We start from the raw sequence: 22,594 nt of genomic DNA on the forward strand, positions 1-22,594 counted from the left end.
ACTAGATCCCCTTGAAGCATCAAGCTTTTTGCGAATTTTCTTACAATTATCGATATTTTCATGCAATTCACCTGTTTTCAGTTTTTTTTTTGTTTTTTTTTAGTCAGGGTCCAACTATTCCGTACGTGGCTTAGAAAGGATGCCTTAAAGTATTGATAACAAGAATTGTGTAATTGATTATACACCACATAATTATTATATTTATTTTTAATTTGAGCAACGCAATAATTAATCGTTAGGTATATTATGCGCGCCCAAAAGCTACGTGAACTATGTCTCTTGAGAATAAAATGAAAACTACTTAGTTTTTCAAGCTTTCCAATTAGTAAGAAAGTAAGTAAATAGTAGGCTATGTATGATGGCACTAGACCCTCGAGGTCCAAACGGACAGTGCTGACCTCCGTTTCGTGGCTGTTCAGCCAGGAAGTGCAATAGGGATTGGGTGCGAGCCGTCCAGTGCTTTCGCACACCTTTCCTGCTTACTTACCCCGGATTTCTCCAGGTATCCATTTAGAGCTGGGTTGACTCTGGCTGAGCTTACAGTGTCACGCCACTGACACTGGTCCTAACGAAATAACCGACCACGCCAGGAATCGAACTCGTGCCACTCGAACAAAGGATTCCCAACCCAGCGCGCTTTCCATTGATCTGATATGTAAAACTAATTATGTTGCCAGGCACGTGTGCAGAAATTTGTTTCGAAAGGGCAAAAGTTTTTTGTGGAAGGGGTCTTCAAAAACCAAAATAGGGGGAGGGATCACCTAAAAAGTGTTAAGGAAAAGAAAATTATAGAATATTTTTCTAGACAAATCTGGACACCTATGGAAAAGGGGGGCTACGGACCCATCATGACCTGCGTACATGTCTCTCATACTTGAAATTATAATCATGTGTTATACATTAAATCATGTGGATAATAATCATGTGGGGAAATTTTGCCAAAAAAATGAAAATACAAAGAGAAAAATAAACATTACTTATCGAACGAACCTCTATGTTTGCTGAACAATCCTGCTCCTTATCTTTACAGGCGAGTTGACTTGTTTAATTTATTAGAAAAAAATTGTAGAATTGTAGAAATATTAATTACTATTCCTACGTACAAGTAATAATGGATAAACTTATTTTCCCAGAAGAAGTTTCACCAATAAAGACATGGCAAATATGAGCCGAGAAGCATTGCAACAAGAGAACAAGTTCGTAATGGAAACAGCAAAATTGATTGAAAAGGAAATCCTTAGTTCATCCCCAACAAGAAAGGATAAAGTTATAAATTTTCTTCACCCCCAGGAACTGATTGACAGGGTGGATTTTAAACTCAGTGAAAGTGGTATGAATCAAGAGCAATTATTGAAATTGTGTAAAGATGCAATTAAATATTCAGTGAACACGTCCAATCCCATGTTTGTAAACCAATTGTATCACGCGGCAGACCCATACAGTTTAGCAGGATCATGGCTTACAGAAGCTTTAAACACAAATCAACACACGTTTGAAGCAGCGCCTTTCTTTATTGTACTTGAACAACTTTTATTAAGGTATTTAGATGTGTTCAATTATTTCTCAGTAGGAAACAATTCATTTATAAGCATTAAGCAGTGCCTTCATTTATATGACTTTTGAAATAAGACCCTGGAACCCCTCAAAAGTGGCATCGTATCGAAACAAAAAGTACGCCCTTGGAAGCGACATTGTCGAAAATCCCATACTGGAAACTTACAGTCCCCACTTCGAACAACAAGGAAAATCACTATTTACATGGGTAGCACTGGCGTCAGGCCGTATACAGGATTTTTGTTCAGGATACAGGATTTTGTGGGGCTTACAAAAGAACTTTAAAACACATCAAAAATTTGTTTATATGCATGTGTTACGTTTCTACGAGTCGGAAAATTTTGCGATGGGGGGGGGGGTTAAACCCCCTAAACCCTCCCTCCTGGATAGGGTCTTGACTGAAGTGTCCTCTTTTTTTGCTTGTACTACAAAGGACGAGTATGACTTATAGACCAAATTTGTGTCGAGCTTCAACAAGTTGTTTTCTTGACAGCCAGACACAAAAAAGTCATTTACTGAATATTAACGACTTTATTTCCATTTTAATCGAAATTCTTTCGATTAGAAACACGCTCACTGGATGAAGACTTTCGTTTCTTCAAGAAAAAAGGAAAGAGTAAATTCTCCCAAATTTAGGATGCTTGAAAAATTAGGGTGCTTAAGTAAGCGACTTTTTTTCAATCTGAGATTATAGAACATACACCAAGATCAAAACTACACACTAGATAATATCAGTATGTAATTTGACAGGAATAATAACAGGAATAAGAAGAACCACTTTTTTGTACTAGGTGTTCCCACTACTACTACCAACAACAAGTCACTTCAGCACCGAGCCGTCTGAGGCCAAAACAGCTACGCACACTCGTCCTCGGTCCCAATCTATTCGAAGCCTTCCTCTTTAAACCCTCCCAAGAAAATCCAGTTCCATTCGTTTGGACCTAGACGGTTGGCTGACAAGGACAATCTTTGGTAATCTATCATCCTTCATCCGCAGAAGGTGTCCCAGCTATCTCATCCTTACGAAAAATTAAGAGAGAAAAGCGGGTTTAATTCAAATAAGCAGTGGAACAAAAAAAAAAAAAAAAAAAAAAAAACAAAAAATTAAATTAATAAAAAAAAATCCAAATATTTCTGCGTCATGCCTGGGAGCCTTCCTCAACGGAAAAAAAAATTTAAATAACCAAAAACTGTTTCTTAGAATAAAACCATCTAAAAAATGACAAACTAAACAAACGGGAGAAAGAAAAAGAAAAAAAACTAAAAAACAAAACAAATAAATACGACTCACATTCTTAACACTTCCAGAACTTCTGTTACTCACTGAACAAGAAGAAAACGAATGTCTTTATTGCACAAAAGGTAATTCTCCTCTTTGCAATGAGTGGATAAATGGGATCTGTTAAAAATGAAGACTATACTTATTTGAAAAAAGTCATAAAACCCCAGGTCACCACCCCTGATTAAATTTACCAGTTTAATAATATTTATAATTTTTTTCAAATAGATCCCATTTATCCGCTGATTGTAAAGAGGAGAGTTACCTTTTGGGCACTATAGACATTCGTTTTTGTCTTGTTCAGTGAGTAACAGTAGTGCTGGAAGTATTTAGATATGAGGTGTATTTATTTGTTTTGTTTCTAAGTTGTTTTTTTTCCTTTCTTTTCTCCCCTGTGTTTAGTTTGTCATTTTTTCGACGGTTTTACTTTATAAAACAGTTTTTTTTTCTTTAAAGTTGTTTTTTTTTTGTTGAGAAAGACTCCCGGACATGAAGCCGAAATATTCGGCTATTGCTTTATTAATTTATTTTTTTTTTTTTTTATTATGTTTTTCGTTCCTCTACTTAATTAAATTAAACCCGCTCTTCTCTCTTAATTTTTCGCAGATGGAAAAGTAGTGTCGTATAAGAAATTATTCCCATCTCATCCTTTCTCTTATTATAGCCCTAGAAAGCGGGATTGAACCACATTCTTCGTAAAGCACACTCCTTGGGATCCGGTTAGTCAGTCGGGTGCCTAAAACAATCCGTTGACAATTTCTCTGAAAAACATCTAGCAAATCCTCCTCTGTTTTTTAAAGCGCCCACGCTTCAGAGCCATACTTGACCACTATCATCACTGTAACATCCAATATTATAATCTTGGTTCGCAGACTTATCTTCCAATTATTCCAAACTTTTATCTTTTCAAAAATTGTCACTTCAATAATCCTTTTCTTAGAAAATATTATTGTTTCAACCAACTGACCCCCTTCCAAATACCTAGACCCCTATCCAAAATTACGGAACGGTATGACACGCCCAGACATTACCGTCTCAACATCTTCCCTTTCCAAGTAACAAGGTTGACGAGTCAAGTCCTTAGTCAAAAATACATTTAAAATTTATAAAAAATACTCTTGTTGCAGGATTTAGCAATTTCTAGTCTTTCCCGTAGGTTAACCGTCCTATCTTCTACTGTCCTGTAGGTATTTATATACGGAGGAGCTTAAGAAATATGTCCATAGATGCACACAGGTCCAACTATTGGTAGAGAGAGGGGGGTGACGATTTAATTATGAATAAGAATTGGGTTATAGAGATGTTAAATTACTTTAGAGTCAAATACTCATTTTGTCCAACCCCCCCCCCCTCCCCCTCTGTATTTGAAAAATACCTTTTTTGGGTATTTTTATTGAAATATTTTTTTGGGATTTACATCGACAAAATTCAAGAAAACAACGTAATTGTCCCTGCTAGGTTAAAAAAAATACATCCCTTTACATTTTCTATGAAGGAGGAGACAATCCCAGATTGATTCCACCCTCCCCTTACTCACTGTTTGTAGGTGTGGTCGTGTCGTACCTTGGCGTTCAGTTGTTTCGAATAGAGCATTTACTGTTTACATCCAGGTCAATCCTTTCCATAGAAACTCCCCGCAAAAGATTTCACAGTTAGAAACAAATTCATTGGAAATGAACGTCCTGTGTGTTAGAAATAAAAATAAGAGATTTATGTACGTAAACTGGTCTAAATTTAGGTTGCTTCTTGATAAAATCTGACAGCTGAAACGGTCTCTTTTCCATACTAATAATAAACTAAATCACCAGTCAAAAAATCTTGAAAAAACACAAACATGACGCAATTTAACTGGACAAGAAACAATTTAAAATATATATCAAATTAATATACATGACAAATCGGATACAGTAGGCTATTTCAAAAGGCGTTACAAGACAATTGCATTAGACTGAGATTCTGCCGATATTCTAAATTCAATATACTTAAAATAAATTCTACATGATTTATTCAGTCTATTTTGTTTCATCCCACTTAATTTTTTACATACATTTACACAAGGCCGCATCAGGGGGAGGGGGGAGGGGGTTGGTACTGGATCCCCCCCCCCAAAAAAAAAAAATATTGCCCGACACGTAAAAACGTAATGAAAATGCATATAAAAATTGTTTGATGCGTTTTTAAAGTTCCCCCCCTCCCCAAAAATTCCTGGATACATCTTTGCATTCATGTCTTGAAACACCAAGTTTTTTGAATTGCTAAAGAGCCCATTTTTCTCTAAAAAAACATGTTTTTATATTTATCAAAAGCAATAGCTCAACAGTAAAACAACATTGCTAAGCTATTGAGTTCAACAACTTTCCATATTTTCTTTTTTTAGGTAGGAAGGCAAGACTATAGCCAAAATTTTTATTCGGGGGTCGAGGGAGGGATACAAAAAACTGTTAAACATATCAGAATTTATTTATATGCATTGTCGTTATGTTTTAACGAGCCGAGCAAAAATTTCTGGAGAGGATTATACCCCCTATATGACTAGTGCTATGTACGATGGTCTAATCCAATATGATGGGAGCCTTCTCATCCCAAAGGATCTAGGATTAGTCGAGCGTGCTATCCACTCGGCTAGGTTAGCTCAATCTAATAGATAGTCTGAGTAAAATACGTTTCTACGTAATTACCTTTTTATGTAATAAAAAGCCATTTTTTTAGGTAATAAAAAGTTCACTTATCAAAAGTTGTTATCGCCCACTATAATGAATATTAACCATTATATATAACAACTTCTGGGAAAATGCCTCCTGTGAAGGAGGCATTTTCCCACAAGAAAAGCTGACCTAGCCGAGTGAATGTATTTACAAGAAAATAGATTGATGATTTAACGATATCTTTTCGCTGCCTCATTCCCCTGACAAGACTTTACGTGGGAGCGTCCTACATTGATCTTGAGTATACTGGGATCCTAAAGAGTTCAGGATTGGATGTTGAAATAATGGTTCGTTCTATTTTATTATTCTTATATATACACGCTTTATATTTCCTCAGAAAATTAAATTGCATGGGCTACAGTTCGGTATTTAATATAATTCTTTGTTTGATGTGAAATTACAAACAGGAAAAAGCCAATGGCTTTTTCTTAATTGGAATAGTAAGAGGCGACCTGGCTACAACCTACGGTTATGACGTCATTGATCAGTCTTTAACATGAAATATGCAGTTTTTCGTAAAAAAAATTGATTCTTTTTTAAAAATAATTTGCGTTAATTACAAAAGGTTTCTACCCCCATGAATTTCCTTTAAAATGAGTCATTGAATGACAATTCCAAAAGGAATTGTCTACGGATTCTTTTGGGTACTGGTCAGACCGACCGTATTTCAAACAGCAAGCTGTGTGAAAAATGTGATTATATCCCGCTATCTAGGGTTATAAGAAGAGAAAGCCTGAGATGGCTAAGACACGTTCTACGGATAAAGAATGACAGATTTCCAAAGGTCGTCCTTTTCCACCAACCATTTAGGGCTAAATGAAAAGATGGTCGTCTCTGAATAGGATGTGAATAGGTCGCAAGGAAGGAATTAAGGGAAACTGCAACTTCTTGGGAGGGTGTAAAGAGGGAGGCCTAGAATAGATTTGGATGGAACAGGAGAATGCGTAGCTGTGTATGTCCTAGGCGGCTTAGTGCTGCAGTTGTGTTACCAGCAGTTGTACTAGCATGACAAAACGTTTGTCTTTCTTGACAGAACGTTTCTATATAGGGCTTTGCCATACCAGACGTTTTTGAAATAGGCAGTTCTTTAAGTAGACATTATTAGTGAGTTTAAGATAGCGTACCACAATTATGTTTTATAAACTGTTCAATGTCTCAGTTTTGACATTGAATTAATTTTATGAAAGAAAAATGCTATTGTTAAGAAAAATAACTGAAAAGCTAATTATGGTCTAAGTCATTATTCTTTATTTTGAAAATGAGATTTGAATTTCAGGGTCCAAATAACTCAAACGGTAGATTTTACGTTATTTTTTCATCAGTGTCATCACTTAGGACTGCTTAAACAAAAAATATGTGAAAAAAAAACGAGAAAAAAACTTCATGCTATAAATGTGTATAAACGCAGCATGTACTGTTTTGCTATATAAACAAAATTAGCAATAAATTAGAGCTAATTTTCTTATGCAAATTTTTTGTTTTTGAATTTATCAAAATCAAAGTTTAAAAATAACAACTGCCATTGCATTTCTGATAGTATCAACAATAATAATTTCAATAGAAATTTTGTAATATCAAAGGATTGTTATAAAATTAGCAACATCATAACATAAGTTTGGTGAAAAAATTGCCCTCTATCTCGATACCAGAAATGTAACTGCATAACTGGCTAATGGCAAGTTCAGGCACACAGGATTTTGACAAGATCCTTTAAGGATTTAGTTGCGATTTTCAGCTTGAAATTTTTCGACTTCTTACAAGATTGTTATAAAAAATTAGGCTAAATACTTACAGAGTCTTCAGCTTAAAAAAAAAAAAAAAAATTTAGGACTTCTTGAGAAACTTGCAAGTTGAAATTAGCGACAAAATTATTAAAATATTTTTTCAAAATCCTATACGTCCGAGCTTACCATAAGTTCTTTTGTAAGTAATGAGGTCATATCCCAGAGTTACATCTGCGAAAGCCGAAGGAACGACACTGCCTGGAGAGAAGCTGAAGTCATTTGCGATGATTTTCTTTCAAAATTAAACTTCAATGTGAATTTCCACGTTAAAAACAAAAGGAACAAAATTCGCACTGGACCTCTTTGACGTTGGAATCTCGAGTATTTTATTCCCAACACCCTTCCTCGCTCCATAGCGCTGGTGGAGAGTGATGTCTATTTGATGGGAAATTGATGTCTTTGACACCCGCGTTTTCACAGTGTCATAGTCTTATTCTAAAACTTATCCTCGGACAATTCATTTGTAGAACAATTACTGCAGTGCAACGGCTACAGGACTCTCCTCTGATGAAGTGGGATTGAAGTTCAAGTCGCTCTGCAGTAACAAAGACTATATTTGCAAAACTCTTGTTCATGTTAAAAGCTCTAACAAAGAGAATATATATTTTGCAAAAGTTTAAACTGACGCCAGGGTCGACACACACACACAAAAAAAAAAAAAAAAAAAAAAAAAATTGCCAATGCCATCTAGAATTGGCGTTTCTTGGATTTTTTTTTTTTTTTAGCGTGATAATGAGGCAAAATTAGTGTAATAATAAGCGTCTGATCTCAGTTTATAAAAAAACAATTACAGAGCTTGAAAATAATACCAAAAACGTAAAATACTAGATGGCGCTGGAGATTTTTCTTTTAGACACTAGTGTCAGTTTCCGCTATTGCACGTGGTCCGTACTCTTTAGGCTGTAATGTAATCTTTAAGTCATTATTTGTTTACTTTCAGAGAAGTGAGGAGCATCATTGGATGGGAAAATGGCGATGGAATTTTTGCACCAGGTGGCAGTATTGGTAACATGTACGCCATGACACTGGCTCGGCATCATAAATATCCTGAGGCGAAAAGAAAAGGCCTGGCTCAATGTGGACATTTAGTGGCATTCACTTCAGACGAAGCACACTATTCGATCAAGAAATCCGCAAACTGGATTGGTCTTGGCATGGATAACGTAATAACAGTCAAAACAAATGAGTTTGGAGAAATGATACCGGCAGAATTAGATTTTGCGATGGTGAAAGCTAAATCAGAAGGAAAAATACCCTTTTTTGTCAATGCCACATGTGGTACAACAGTGTTAGGAGCAAGTGATTCATTTGTGGCAGTTGGAGAAATTTGTAGGAAACATGATGTTTGGATGCATGTTGATGCAGCTTGGGGTGGGAGCTTACTTCTTTCAAAAAAACACCGAAAGGAGACACTGAAGGGCATCGAACTGGCAGATTCAATTGTTTGGAACCCTCACAAAATGTTAGGTAGAAGTTTAACTTTACCTTTGAGAAATTTGCAAGAATCGGAATATATTTTCTATAATGATAGGGAGCGACAAAAAAAAATGAGTTTAAATGTCAAATCTGAATTTAGAAAGAGACAGATAATTAAGACGACACGAAAAAAAAGTAATACAACATTATCAGATTTCTTCCAGACTCAAGACAAATGCCAAAGCCAATCAAAAATCATTCAAGTTGAAATTTATCGTGCCTCCGTCAAAATCAACGAAATACCAACCAGCTTTATCTATTAACATATGTTGGCAAGTTTTGGCAACTTATCCATATTAAAGTTCTTCCAGGTGATGTAACATCATAAAAATGATGGTGATGCGTCGCGTATATATAATACTGAAACCAAAGAAAGTCTGGGATAAGTTGCCATATATTGGCAACTTATACCATATGTTGGCAAAAATTACAATTCCCAAACTGTTCTGTTCTGTCTACTAGCTTTTTATGCTATATTTGGCAAAACTGACACATAACGAACTATTTATGGCTAGTGGTCATTACATGACTTAGAAAAAAAAATATAATAAGAACTTGGTAAGCAATTGAAGAAAGAAGCAAACTTGCTCGTTTAAACCAAATTTTTAAAAAAATCTAAGGTTTTCACTTTTTACTTGAGATTATTTTCATTCATTCAGTAAAAGTTAACATGTCATCGTACCAAGAATCAAAGTACTTATAATATCCTTTCCCACAGATAGGCTATTGCATTCTTCAGTTCTTTTACACCCAAGTCCTTGTATTTGCATTTTTAGGTTAAATTTTTAAGCTGTTCATAAGCTCTTTAGATTGATACGGAGGGTTATTTATCCTCTTGGCATATAAATTGTATCATCTTTATCCAATAGACACAATAGTAGAGATGAATCTACTTTATAAAGCGGGCCAAAGATAGGAACAAAAAATGTTTAATGACCTCTAGTTAAAGAAACACCTCACGTAATTTCATATACCCGATAAACGTAGTTTGCACAAAGAGTGATGTGACTCCCATGTATTATATGCAACGGTTGTCCGTATACGCTATACTCGGAGAAGGGCTCATTCTATTGGAAATCAAAAACACTAGTGCGCTTTTTAATAGTCGACACCTAACAGCCGGTAACCCACCATCCCTTCAACTCCCCATAACCATGCAGTCTCATATGGCTTTAAATAAAAATTACAAGATAGCCTATTAATCAGATTGGTCTAAAGGGCCATAAACGATTCCCCGAGGGTGGCATGATATTTCCAGCCCAATATGAATATTTTGCAAATGGTGATACTGTTACACCTCGCCAAAAATCGAAGTCGTGCTAGGATTTACAATCAGCATGACTGTAGGACCAAAAGTTGCCAGCCCTTACCACTCAGCCACGACTCATAAGCCATCGGGGAGTATTTAGACAAATCCTAAAATGATTAATTGTCAAAATTCTTGAAGATCGCGGTACAAATGCCCTAAATCAAACAACTACGTAAATACAGATTCCACAGTAGCGTTTGATTTCTATCAAATTGGCACTTAAGGGTTTCTGGGCATAAACCTGAGGCTGCATTTGTAATCTGCGAAGTCCAAAGTCAAAACTTGACAAGTCACAAATTTTCCTTTTGTTAGACGCATTAGACCTTGTTGAAAAGCAAAGCTATGCAAAGAAGGAACCATAGGAGAGAAGGGTCAATTTCCCCTCCCCAATTTCAATTTCACATATACAGACTTGTGATAACATTTTCAGGAATTATCAGGAGATAGTCCTAAATGACCGGAAGTTAAAAGTCATTAAAATTGCTATATCAAAGCATGGGCGTAGGGAGGGGGAGGCAGGGGAGGGGGGAAAATGCCCCCCCCCCCCTAGACCTTCACTATACTTGCAGAAGTAGAATCAATATTTCGATCTTTATGATATTTTCGACCTCACAAATGCCTTCATTCAGGCTAATTACTCCATAGGCGAAATTGGTTCTACATTTATATATAATGGAAATAATATAAAGGCAAAAATAAGGGGTAAGGAGCAGCGGGGGTTGCCCCTCGGCCCGAAGCTCCGCACATTTATGATGCCCCCCCTGCCGGGCCGCCTTCATCACATTATCGACTGCCCCCCCCCCTAGACAATATGCTGCCTACGCCCATGCATCAAAGTCATAGCTAAAGCATTTGTGATTTCGACTATATTTAGTATTTCAGGGTTCTTGAACTTGTTTATTATGGATCTAAGACTAGCATAAACGTCAAAACTCAAAGTTATTGAATAAGTATTTCACAAATAGCGTTTGGTACTCACAACAGTTGGCATTTAAGGATTTGTTATATCGATAATTACAAATTTGATACTAATATTAAAATCATCGTGGGTGTACTCCAACCCCGACTAGTACTCTTGTTCCTAGTTCTAAACAATATGGACTGCTAAAATTAATACAATTTATCGGTAAAACTTAATCAACTGCAAAACGAACAAAAATGAAATAATTTAAATCAAACAGAAATTAGCTTACTTAAGATGTCAAACATAAAATCAGCAGAAATGATTCTGATTAAGAAACTAAATCTAAAAAGAACATAAATTACAATGAAGCCAAACATAAAACGCGCATAAATTATCAAATGAAAGTGACGTTTTGTCGAAGTTTTTTCTCCTTTTTAGTCCATTCCTTCCAGAAATATATAAAATCGATAGGGCAAAATTAAATTTTTGTTTTTGCTACTGAGTATTCAGTAAAGACTCCTTCGCAATGATATTTTGCGAATACCAAGATAAAGCTAGCGCTAATAATTTCTCGACATAAAAATTGTGAGAATTCCTTTATTTTTGCTGTTTCAGAAGTACTGTATTTTTGTCTATGTTTCCTTCCTTTTAAATCTATTCCTTTCACATGTATAGGAAAATTTGACCAATCGAAAATTAATTGATACATTAATTTTCCACAATTCACAAAAATGATACAACAACGAAATAAACATAGCCACTACTAGAAGGCTAAATGAATTAATTTTAGTAAAATGCAAAGGAGGTTTTAATCTTTTGAGATTTAATTTTTTTTTTTTTTGGTCCTTAACAAGTTCTCTTCTAGGATCTTTATTGTTATTGATGTTTGTGTTATGTTTTTATTCGAATAAATTGAATTGAATTGAGATGTCGGCGAGTTGGATAGGCACATCACCCTTACTTTTGATAACTTAAGCTCGTATTAAATTTATTGTTCATAAAAATTTCTTTTGTTTTTGGTTTCATTTCTTCGTTCAAAGTAATTTCTGTTTTAAATTTTAAATCCGCTCATTGCTTTTCATGGAAAAACTTTATTCATTGAAATTTAATACGGTACCTTAAATAGTTATCATTTCTATTTCACAAAATTGTTCTTGCTTACCATCAACAGTTGCCTCAGGTATCATCAATACACGATTCCAGCTATTTAGATCCACCCTTTTACCCACTACTACTACTAACAACAACTCACTCCAGAACCAAGCCGCCTGAGGCCAATACGGCTGCGTACGCTCCTCCTCCATCCCAATCTATTAAAGGCATCCCTCTTTATAGCCTCCCAGAAAATTCCCATTTCCCTTAAATCTTTCTTTAAAACATCCTCCCACTCCAAATGGGGACGAACTGCTTTTCGTTTGGCCCTAGACGGTTGGCCAACAAGGACAATCTTTGGCAATCTGTCATCCTTCATCCACAGGACGCGCCCTAGCCATCTAAACCTTTCTCTCATTACAGCCATAGAATACGGAATAGAACCACATTTTTCGTACAGCCTACTGCTTGAGGTACAATCAGTCAGTCGGGTACCCGAAACAATCCGTAGGCAATTTCTCTGGGAAACGTCTAGCAGATCTTCCTTCGTTGTTGCAGCACCCGCGCTTCAGGACCATACACAACCCTGCTTAACTCCTGATTTAATACGAAACCAGCAACTAACCTCATTTCCTACCTTAACTGCAGCAAAGTTATTCTTATACATAGCACTAATGACTTTAATGTTTTTGTCCCGTCTATCATACAAAAATAAGACTTTCGCTAAAGCTCTTCTATCAGCTGAATCAAACTCTTGCTCATAATATATAAAACTGAGAACTAAAGGGGTTTGATGACTCAGGCACTTCTTAATTATTAATCTAAGTGTGAAAATTTGATCGACACATCCTCTACCCTTCTTAAAACAACCCTCTTAAAACTTTATCTACAGCATCTCTAAGTTTAAAAAGTTTCATCATACAAAGTAGTTTGCTAATGACAGAAACAAGGCTAATGCCTCTATAATTACCACACTCACTCTTATCACCTTTCTTTTATAGGGGTTTAATTAGAATTTCCCTAAAATCGCTTAGTACTTCTCTTTTTCAAAAATCATATTCATAATCTTGATTAGCTTATTTCACACCTCATAACCACTATATTTAAGAAACCCATTTACCACACTATCAGCACCTGGGGCCTTATGATTTTTTAATACTTTCAGTACTCTCACTAATTCTTCCTCACAAAATAAATTTTCCTTCGCATCAAAGTGTCACAATTTTTTTCATTCTTTTCTATATATTTTCCTGTAATTCTATCACGGTTTAGCACATTCTCAAAATGCTCTGCCTCTGTCCTTACCACTAATTGTGGCCCGTTCCTATCTTTAAGAGGGACAAGTCCAGATCGACTATTCCCTCTCAATTTATTAACATGCCAGAACAATATTTTACGTAATTATCCCAACGATATAAAAGCCTAAAATTATTGTTCTAGACCACATAAATATTTGACTATCTAGGTTGACACAGCCGTGATTTTCTTGTGAGTCGCACATAAATTGATCATAAAAATCTGTTAAAACGCAAATTGATAAAATAATTATTGTATCAAACAGTTCGTGGTAACGAACTGTAAGTAAGGAGCGACCCGGCTCAATAGTAATCGAAACTTTAAAAAACAGAATTTTGATACCAAAAGATGCATCAAAAGAATCAAATTTTTGTACTGATTTCAAATATATAAGTTCAAATATATATATATCAAGTTTAGTCTTACCCATCAAAAGTTATGTGCCTGAGAAAATTTGCCTTATTTTCAAATAAGGGGAAAATACCCCTTAAAAGTCATAGAATCTTAATGAAAATCACACCATCAGATTCAGCGTATCAGAGAACCCTACTATAAAATTTCATGCTCCTATCTGCAAAAATGTGGAATTTTGTATTTTTTGCCAGAAGAAAGATCACGGATACGTGTTTGTTTTTTTTTTTTCCAGGGGTGATGGTATCGACCCAACGGTCCTAGAATATCGCGGGAGGGCTCATTCAAACGGAAATTAAAAGTTCTAGTGCCCTTTTTAAGTGACCAAAAAATGGAGGGCAACTTGACCCCCTCCCACGCTCATTTTTTTCACAAATTCACCCGATCAAAATTTTGAGATTCCCATTTTTTCAGTATGGTCGAAAAATACAATAACCATGTCTTTGAAGATGACTTAATCCCCCACAGTTCCGGGGGGAAGATCTGCAAGTTATGAACTTTGCCCAATGTTTACATATAGTATTGGTTATTGGGAAGTATACAAAATATTTCAGGGTTTTTTTTCTGGTAGTTAGGGGGGGGGCCGGGGTTACGAGGGAGGATCTTTCCATAAAGATAGTTTTCATGGGAAAAGGGACATAGCTATGAAGGGGGCGCCGGATTTTCCAGCATTATTTAAAAAAAATGATCAGAAATTAAATACAAAAAACCATTTTTTCAACTGAAAGTAAGGAGCAACATCAAAACTTACAACAAACAGAGATTATTACATATATGATTGGGTTCGCCCCCCTATCCATTACCTCGCTGGTTACGCTAAAGTTTATGTTGTACTTTCATCAGATATATTTATTCTAATTAACGGCCTTTGTGATTAAGGGGTCATTCTTAAGGAATTGGAACAAAATTTGAACTTTAGCGTAAAGAGCGAGGTATTAACTAGGAGGCGAACCCCTTATATACGTGAGAAAAATATACGAATATAGAAGTTCGTTACGTAAGTTAATTCTTAAGCTACGTCAGATCAAAATTTGGAGAAAGCCATTTAGCCAAAAAAAAATAAAAAAAATATGCAAATTTTGTTTCAATTATTCATGTACGGTGAGCCAAAATCAAAGCTGCATTAATTCAAAAACGTTCAGAAATTAAAGAGAAAAAAAGTTTTTTTTAACTGAAAGTAAGGTGCGACATTAAAACTTAAAACGAACAGAAATTATTCCGTATAGAAAAAGCACTGTACCCTCGTCAACGCCTCGCTCTTTACGCTGAAGTTTTTTATTGTTTTAAAAAAAGAGTTATGAGAAAGAGTCAAACTTTAGCGTAAAGAGCGAGGCGTTGAGGAGGGGACAGCCCCTTTCATATACGGAATAATTTCTATTCGTTTTAAGTTTTAATGTCGCTCCTTACTTTCAGTTGGAAAAAACTTTTTTTATTTATTCCGCAAAAGGACGAAGCCAATAATTATAACGTAGTTAACTGACAATAATCATATGTTTTAAAAGAGACTATAGATTGTGAATATGACATCAGATAAAAAGACAGACAGCTGTAAGAAACAGCTGTAAGAAGCTGTTCAAACTCAAGAAGAGATACAATTCTTGACAGCTTGTTTTAAGTTAAAATAAGCTAATACACTCGATGAACCGTCATGTCGCATGGATTTACGACAAACTAACTAAACCTGACACAGAACACAAAAAGACAGCTGTATATACAATATTTGCATGATTTTTTCCTTATTGCTGGCTAATGACGCAGTTGATGAACCGTCGTGACGCATGAATTTACGACAAACTAACTAAACCTGACACAGAACACAAAAAGACAGCTGTATATACAATATTTGTATGATTTTTTCCTTATTTCTGGGTAATGACGCAGTTGATGAACCGTAGTGACGCATGAATTTACGACAAACTAACTAAACCTGACACATAACACAAAAAGACAGCTGTATATACAATATTTGTATGATTTTTTCCTTATTGCTGGCTAATGACGCAGTTTATGAACCGTCGTGACGCATGAATTTACGACAAACTAACTAAACCTGACACAGAACACAAAAAGACAGCTGTATATACAATATTTGTATGATTTTTTCCTTATTGCTGGCTAATGACGCAGTTTATGAACCGGTGTGACGCATGAATTTACGACAAACTAACTAAACCTGACACAGAACACAAAAAGACAGCTGTATATACAATATTTGTATGATTTTTTCCTTATTGCTGGCTAATGACGCAGTTGATGAACCGTCGTGACGCATGAATTTACGACAAACTAACTAAACCTTACACAGAACACAAAAATACAGCTGTATATACAATATTTGTATGATTTTTTCCTTATTGCTGGCTAATGACGCAGTTTATGAACCGTCGTGACGCATGAATTTACGACAAACTAACTAAACCTAACACAGAACACAAAAAGACAGCTGTATATACAATATTTGTATGATTTTTTCCTTATTGCTGGCTAATGACGCAGTTTATGAACCGTCGTGACGCATGAATTTACGACAAACTAACTAAACCTGACACAGAACACAAAAAGACAGCTGTATATACATTATTTGTACGATTTTTTCCTTATTGCTGGCTAATGACGCAGTTTATGAACCGGTGTGACGCATGAATTTACGACAAACTAACTAAACCTGACACAGAACACAAAAAGACAGCTGTATATACAATATTTGTATGATTTTTTCCTTATTGCTGGCTAATGACGCAGTTGATGAACCGTCGTGACGCATGAATTTACGACAAACTAACTAAACCTGACACAGAACACAAAAAGACAGCTGTATATACAATATTTGTATGATTTTTTCCTTATTGCTGGCTAATGACGCAGTTTATGAACCGTCGTGACGCATGAATTTACGACAAACTAACTAAACCTGACACAGAACACAAAAAGACAGCTGTATATACAATATTTGTATGATTTTTTCCTTATTGCTGGCTAATGACGCAGTTTATGAACCGTCGTGACGCATGAATTTACGACAAACTAACTAAACCTAACACAGAACACAAAAAGACAGCTGTATATACAATATTTGTATGATTTTTTCCTTATTGCTGGCTAATGACGCAGTTTATGAACCGTCGTGACGCATGAATTTACGACAAACTAACTAAACCTGACACAGAACACAAAAAGACAGCTGTATATACAATATTTGTACGATTTTTTCCTTATTGCTGGCTAATGACGCAGTTTATGAACCGGTGTGACGCATGAATTTACGACAAACTAACTAAACCTGACACAGAACACAAAAAGACAGCTGTATATACAATATTTGTATGATTTTTTCCTTATTGCTGGCTAATGACGCAGTTGATGAACCGTCGTGACGCATGAATTTACGACAAACTAACTAAACCTGACACAGAACACAAAAAGACAGCTGTATATACAATATTTGTATGATTTTTTCCTTATTGCTGGGTAATGACGCAGTTGATGAACCGTAGTGACGCATGAATTTACGACAAACTAACTAAACCTGACACAGAACACAAAAAAACAGCTGTATATACAATATTTGTATGATTTTTTCCTTATTGCTGGCTAATGACGCAGTTGATGAACCGTCGTGACATATGAAAATGCAATAAAACTGACTGATTCTGAGATAGAATGTAAAAACGCGGCCGTAAGAACGACGCATGAATTTGCAATAAACCTGACTGAATCTGACGAAGAAAGCGAAAACGTAGCTGTGCGAACAATATTTGTATAACTGTTTCCTTGTTACTTGCTCATAACGTAGTCGATGAACCGTCATGACCACAGTTTATAGACAGTAAGCTTATCGCAGATCATTTCTGGTCATCGTGAACAAAAAGCTCCTCCCACTTCTTTCTGCCTTAGCTTGTTTAGCCTGTTTCTGAATATACCAGTAAGCTTATCGCAGATCATTTCTGGTCATCGTGAACAAAAAGCTCCTCCCACTTCTTTCTGCCTTAGCTTGTTTAGCCTGTTTCTTTCCACTCGCACCCCTGTCCGGGTTTTTATAATGGGAGAGATAGAGAATGATCATACTGCTATATTCTGTCTACTGTGGTCATGACACATGAATTTGCAACAAAACTGACTGAATCCGATGAAGAATACAACTGTAAGAACTATTTCCTTATTACTCTCGTCTAAGCTCAAGCCTCCACGTCAGATTGTTTTAAGACTTTTTTTTATTTCAGGTGCTTCTTTGCAATGTACCCTATTTCTAACAAAATATCAAAACCTGTTGAAGGAATGCAACAGTGCCAGTGCCACATACCTTTTTCAGCAGGACAAATTCTACGATACACAGTACGATACAGGGGACAAGTCCATGCAATGCGGAAGAAAAGTAGATGTTCTTAAATTATGGCTTATGTGGAAGGCAAGAGGAACAAATGGACTCGAACATCTTGTTGATAATGCATGCCATCAAGCACTTTATTTTCAGGTAAATTTTCGGTAAATTTTTCGATTCACTGATTATTGAGAAAGCTTATAAATGGGCATATCTTGAGATCTGTATAACATTCATTTCTGTTGCAAATTTACTTTGCCATCAAGCACTTTATTTTCAGGTAAATTTTCGGTAAATTTTTCGATTCCCTGATTATTGAGAAAGCTTATAAATGGGCACATCTTTAGATCTGTATAACATTCATTTCTGTTGCAAATTTACTTTGCCATCAAGCACTTTATTTTCAGGTAAATTGTCGGTAAATTTTTCGATTCACTGATTATTGAGAAAGCTTATAATTGGGTACATCTTTAGATCTGTATAACATTCATTTCTGTTGCAAATTTACTTTGCCCCCCCCCCCCCAAAGGTCAATTACGCCGTATGCAACGAATTTTACACTGTTTTGATAAACCGCTAAATTAATTTAAATAAAAAAAGCGAGGCATGGAAAATTCAATGCATATGAAAAATTCAGGGTATATACTTGACCATTAGGGTGTGGGGTGGAAGTATAGTAAATTTGCGACAGAAATCAACGTTATGCTTAGGTTCAAGATGAAATTCTGATTCCAAGGTGTGTCTATTTCTTAGCCATCTCAATGATCGGCGAATCAAAACATTTGCCCAATTTTTAACTATATCGACTTGTTCCATCTACTTTCCTTATGTTTATTTTAAAAAAAACAAAACAGAGGGAGAAGGAAATAGAAATAAAGGATCAAGCGCAAAACATAATGAAAATCTCGCCCCCCCCCCACCTCCGGAGACTTGCAAGGTTCCTGCATTCAGGGTTTTGTAAAGTGGTTCTATGATAATCTGCATTTCGCTTTACTATATTATGGATACCCCCTCCCTACTAAATCATAACTGCATTCAAAGGAAAATATTAATTAATAGACAAATTTCAGATCATTCAAAATTTGGATTTTGCCAATTTGTAATAGTAATTGTAATAAATGATCAACAATATTTGTCACAAGAGAAGCTGTTTCATGACACTGAGGGATTTCCCCTAGATATTCTAGAACATTCAAGAATTATGGTCATATATGCTTCAAACTCTAGTGCGTTTTTTCTACTTTTTAGCATCACCTAATTAGACTGGTTGACACTCATGTCGTAAATATAAGATGCGGCACTTTTATTTTTTCCAGCTTAATTTTCTATCCTAGTTAGAAAACTGAAGTTGTAATTTTGTATGGCTGACAATTTTGGCGAACTAATATTTGAAATTTTGTTTTTGGAAACAATTTATAAGCTTAGGAACTTAAAAATATAAAATTTCTAAGATATATTTCCTCATGAACTATTTATGCAAAATTCAATGTGTAACGGTTTACTCTAGAATCTAGAGATTTTGCGTTTTAATGTTTTAATTATTTTTTCTATATCTAGAATTCTAGACGAAAACCCTCAAAATAGAAAGCCCTGAAATACAAAACTGTCTACATTAGAATAAACAATTTTGCATTACATAAATTTGCTGTGAAGTAAGAATTTCAGAAAACTAATGCTAAAGTTTATCCTAAGTATTTTTTCAGAACCTAATCAAAGAGCGACCAGGGTTTCGATTAGTTATTCCCAGAGTGCAATGTACAAATGTGTGTTTTTGGTATGTTCCGCCATCTTTGAGAGGACAAGAAGAGACAGAGGAATGGTGGAAAGAACTGGGTAAGAAACGTCTGTCACTTCTGTACAAATTACAGGACACTGAGGAATTATTTTTGTTTAATTTCTCAATATAGTCTACTTACTTCTTTTTTATTTTATTTTTCACGTACGACTCCGAAACGTGATCCTCTTAAACAGACTTAAAAGGGGAGAAGCGCCCTCTTACACAGACTTGTTGAGTCCTCAACACCACTATCAGCACGTTTACGGAGTTGTTTCAGGGTTTCTGAGCCGCGTTTCTCAGACCCCTAGGGTTCCACAAAAGGTTTAAAGGAGCTCCTAAAGAAAGGATGATCAATGGTGAAGTATACAAAAGAGACCTGAGATAGGTAGAGCAGAGGTTCCTTAAATTGTATTTTATCCTTACCCTTGGCTCACACAGAAAAGAATTACTCAGATAGACAATTTTCGTCAGTCCCGTAAGTGAGCAATTTTACCGTTTTGTTACCGCTACGGTTTTCAGTTATTTTACCTTTACCGTTTTTGCCATCAATAATTACCATTTTGCTCACACAAGATTTTCAAAATCCCCCCAAATTTACAGGCAAAATATTCAAAGCGGAAGGAGCATGGTTGATAATATTATATGGATGATAATAATATGATAATATTAAGATAATATTTTGCTCCCATGCTTTTTGGACTAAAACTGACTTTTTGTGCCCCCCTTTCCTTTTCCTTAATCAGTTTATCTGTCAAATCATTTTCAATATTCATCACGTCTTCATTACTATTAGTGTTGCGTGTAAAAAAGTTGCTGAAAAAATCCCTCAGTCGTCCAATAAAGTTTAATTTTCCATTTTTATAAATTTCTTGATAAAAAAAAAGTTGGCAATTAAATTGCAGCAACGAGTTAACTTCACTCCTGTGTGAACCTAGGGTAAAATTTTTTAAAGGGTAAAAAAGATGTAGAAATACTACGTAAACAGCATTCTCTTTTGCGAAACGCATACGGAGATATTCTCAAAATAATGTTATTTAACAGTTCTGTTGGTCTGCTTTCTTCATATCATTGAATGACAAAAACGACAATAGGACTGAAACTTAAGCGAGCATTGAACTTGGACAATAACGACTGAAGCGAGCGATGTAAAAAAAAAAAGCTTGGAAACCCAAGTTTTGGAAGAAAATCATTATGAACACCTAGATTTTTTTTATTTCGGTTATAATGATGCTATTGATTTTAATTGTTGTCACATTATGTATTTAATCGTGTGTTAGCAAACTGTGTTTCATCATACTTTTTTATGCTTTGAATATGCGAGTCAAACAACCATCAAATTTGTGAACGAAATCCAAAGTTCATTAATAATATGTGCTCTTTGGTGGGTCAAACCCCAGTTTTGCGTAATAAAAATGGTAAGTTTTAGCAACAAAACTACAAGTAAAACTTCTAGGACCAGATCTACAATCCAAAATAGGCTGCAAGAAGGTTCTGAAAGTTACCATTTTCAAACCCTTCCTACTTGCAAAACTTGAAAGACTCTGTGCAAGTAGGTCAACTAGAGATCTTAGAGGCACCCTGTCAATACCAGCAGCTCATAAGACGTAGATTATGAGCCAAGTATCTGTTTTTTCTTAGAAGTTCAGACAAGAGATGGCGCTTATTTCTTGGGCCTATTTAGTGCTGTAGGTTTATTCGTGAAAACTTCATCAACCATAATAACTGGCACAGGCATTTTTCAAAATTCATGCTGATCCCATAAATTAATTTGTATATTTGGTCTAATTGCTGGATTCTGAGAGACAAAATAACTTTTTCAGGTCAAGTTGCTCCTCAAATAAAAGAAAGGATGGTCAAGGAGGGGACGATGCTCATTGGATACCAGCCTTTATGTACCAAGAAACTGCCAAACTTTTTCAGACTGGTCATCAGTTGTCAGCCTCCTTTGACGAACGATGATATGAAACACATTGCAGACGAAATCGAACGACTTGGCAATGATTTATAAATTCATGTTTCAGACCATTACAAATAAAACCTGTATATGAAAATTAAATACCGATTTTAAGATGCCTTGTTTCACGAAAACGCTATACACCTTGGCGTCAGAGATCCATCAATTTCTTGAAAAAACTGGGTTGGGTTTTCAGTAAGATACACCACACATGTAGTGTACACATGTGAAATTCAAAAACCCAGTTCCGACTATGACCTTTGAAATGGTAGGCTTGATGAAAGTCAACCCCAAGACCTGAGCAAACTATAGACACCAAATAAAATAGCATTGAGCCAACTCCATATATCTTTTTATGTAATCCAAAACGTAAGCCCCGTAAAATATGTTCTTAACTGTTAATATAAAGTCGCAATCAAAAAATTATTTTTCAATTTAAAACTATTTTGGATGTATCAGACTCTTGTCATAGATAAAATATTGTTTAATAAAATATCGTAGGACCAACAGGACGTATATTTGGATATATTAAAACGTACAGTCCAATCAGTCCTGTCAATGATGATTTTCAAGCCAATATATTTCCCTTGCTAGTCAAGCCAAGGGACAGAAAGTTTCCTATATGGGGTTTCGGACAAGGCGGTTCTAATGGTTTACTTTTTGTTTTGATCTTACTCTTTATTTAGGAGTTATGGGTTTTTATATTTCTTAACATTGGACCTGATCGTCTCTTAC

The 22,594-nt window shown here is 35.4% G+C and overlaps 2 protein-coding genes across 6 annotated transcripts in view; one reads left to right on the forward strand and one right to left on the reverse strand.

Moving 5' to 3' along the window:
- LOC148941961 (cysteine sulfinic acid decarboxylase-like) overlaps positions 1-21,978 on the forward strand; it is a 46,717-nt gene extending 24,739 nt beyond the window's left edge. For 3 of the 4 annotated variants that reach the window (XM_089103660.1, XM_089103661.1, XM_089103658.1), the window contains exons 2-6: positions 1,134-1,538; positions 8,263-8,789; positions 18,031-18,281; positions 19,832-19,961; positions 21,726-21,978. In XM_089103660.1, the coding sequence (XP_088959786.1) occupies positions 1,156-1,538; positions 8,263-8,789; positions 18,031-18,281; positions 19,832-19,961; positions 21,726-21,913 (1,479 nt within the window). In that variant the 5' untranslated portion in view covers positions 1,134-1,155 and the 3' untranslated portion in view covers positions 21,914-21,978. The remainder of the gene's footprint in view (positions 1-1,133; positions 1,539-8,262; positions 8,790-18,030; positions 18,282-19,831; positions 19,962-21,725) is intronic. The other variant, XM_089103659.1, reaches the window with a different exon arrangement.
- Positions 1-22,594, reverse strand: part of LOC148941960 (required for meiotic nuclear division protein 1 homolog) — an 81,554-nt gene that overhangs the window by 29,724 nt on the left and 29,236 nt on the right. The gene's annotated exons all lie outside the window — the stretch shown is intronic.

This window comes from Artemia sp. Qi Xiang Cuo, chromosome 17 (assembly GCF_049724085.1).
Source record: "Artemia sp. Qi Xiang Cuo chromosome 17, ASM4972408v1, whole genome shotgun sequence".
In the NCBI taxonomy this organism is placed as follows: domain Eukaryota; kingdom Metazoa; phylum Arthropoda; class Branchiopoda; order Anostraca; family Artemiidae; genus Artemia; species Artemia sp. Qi Xiang Cuo.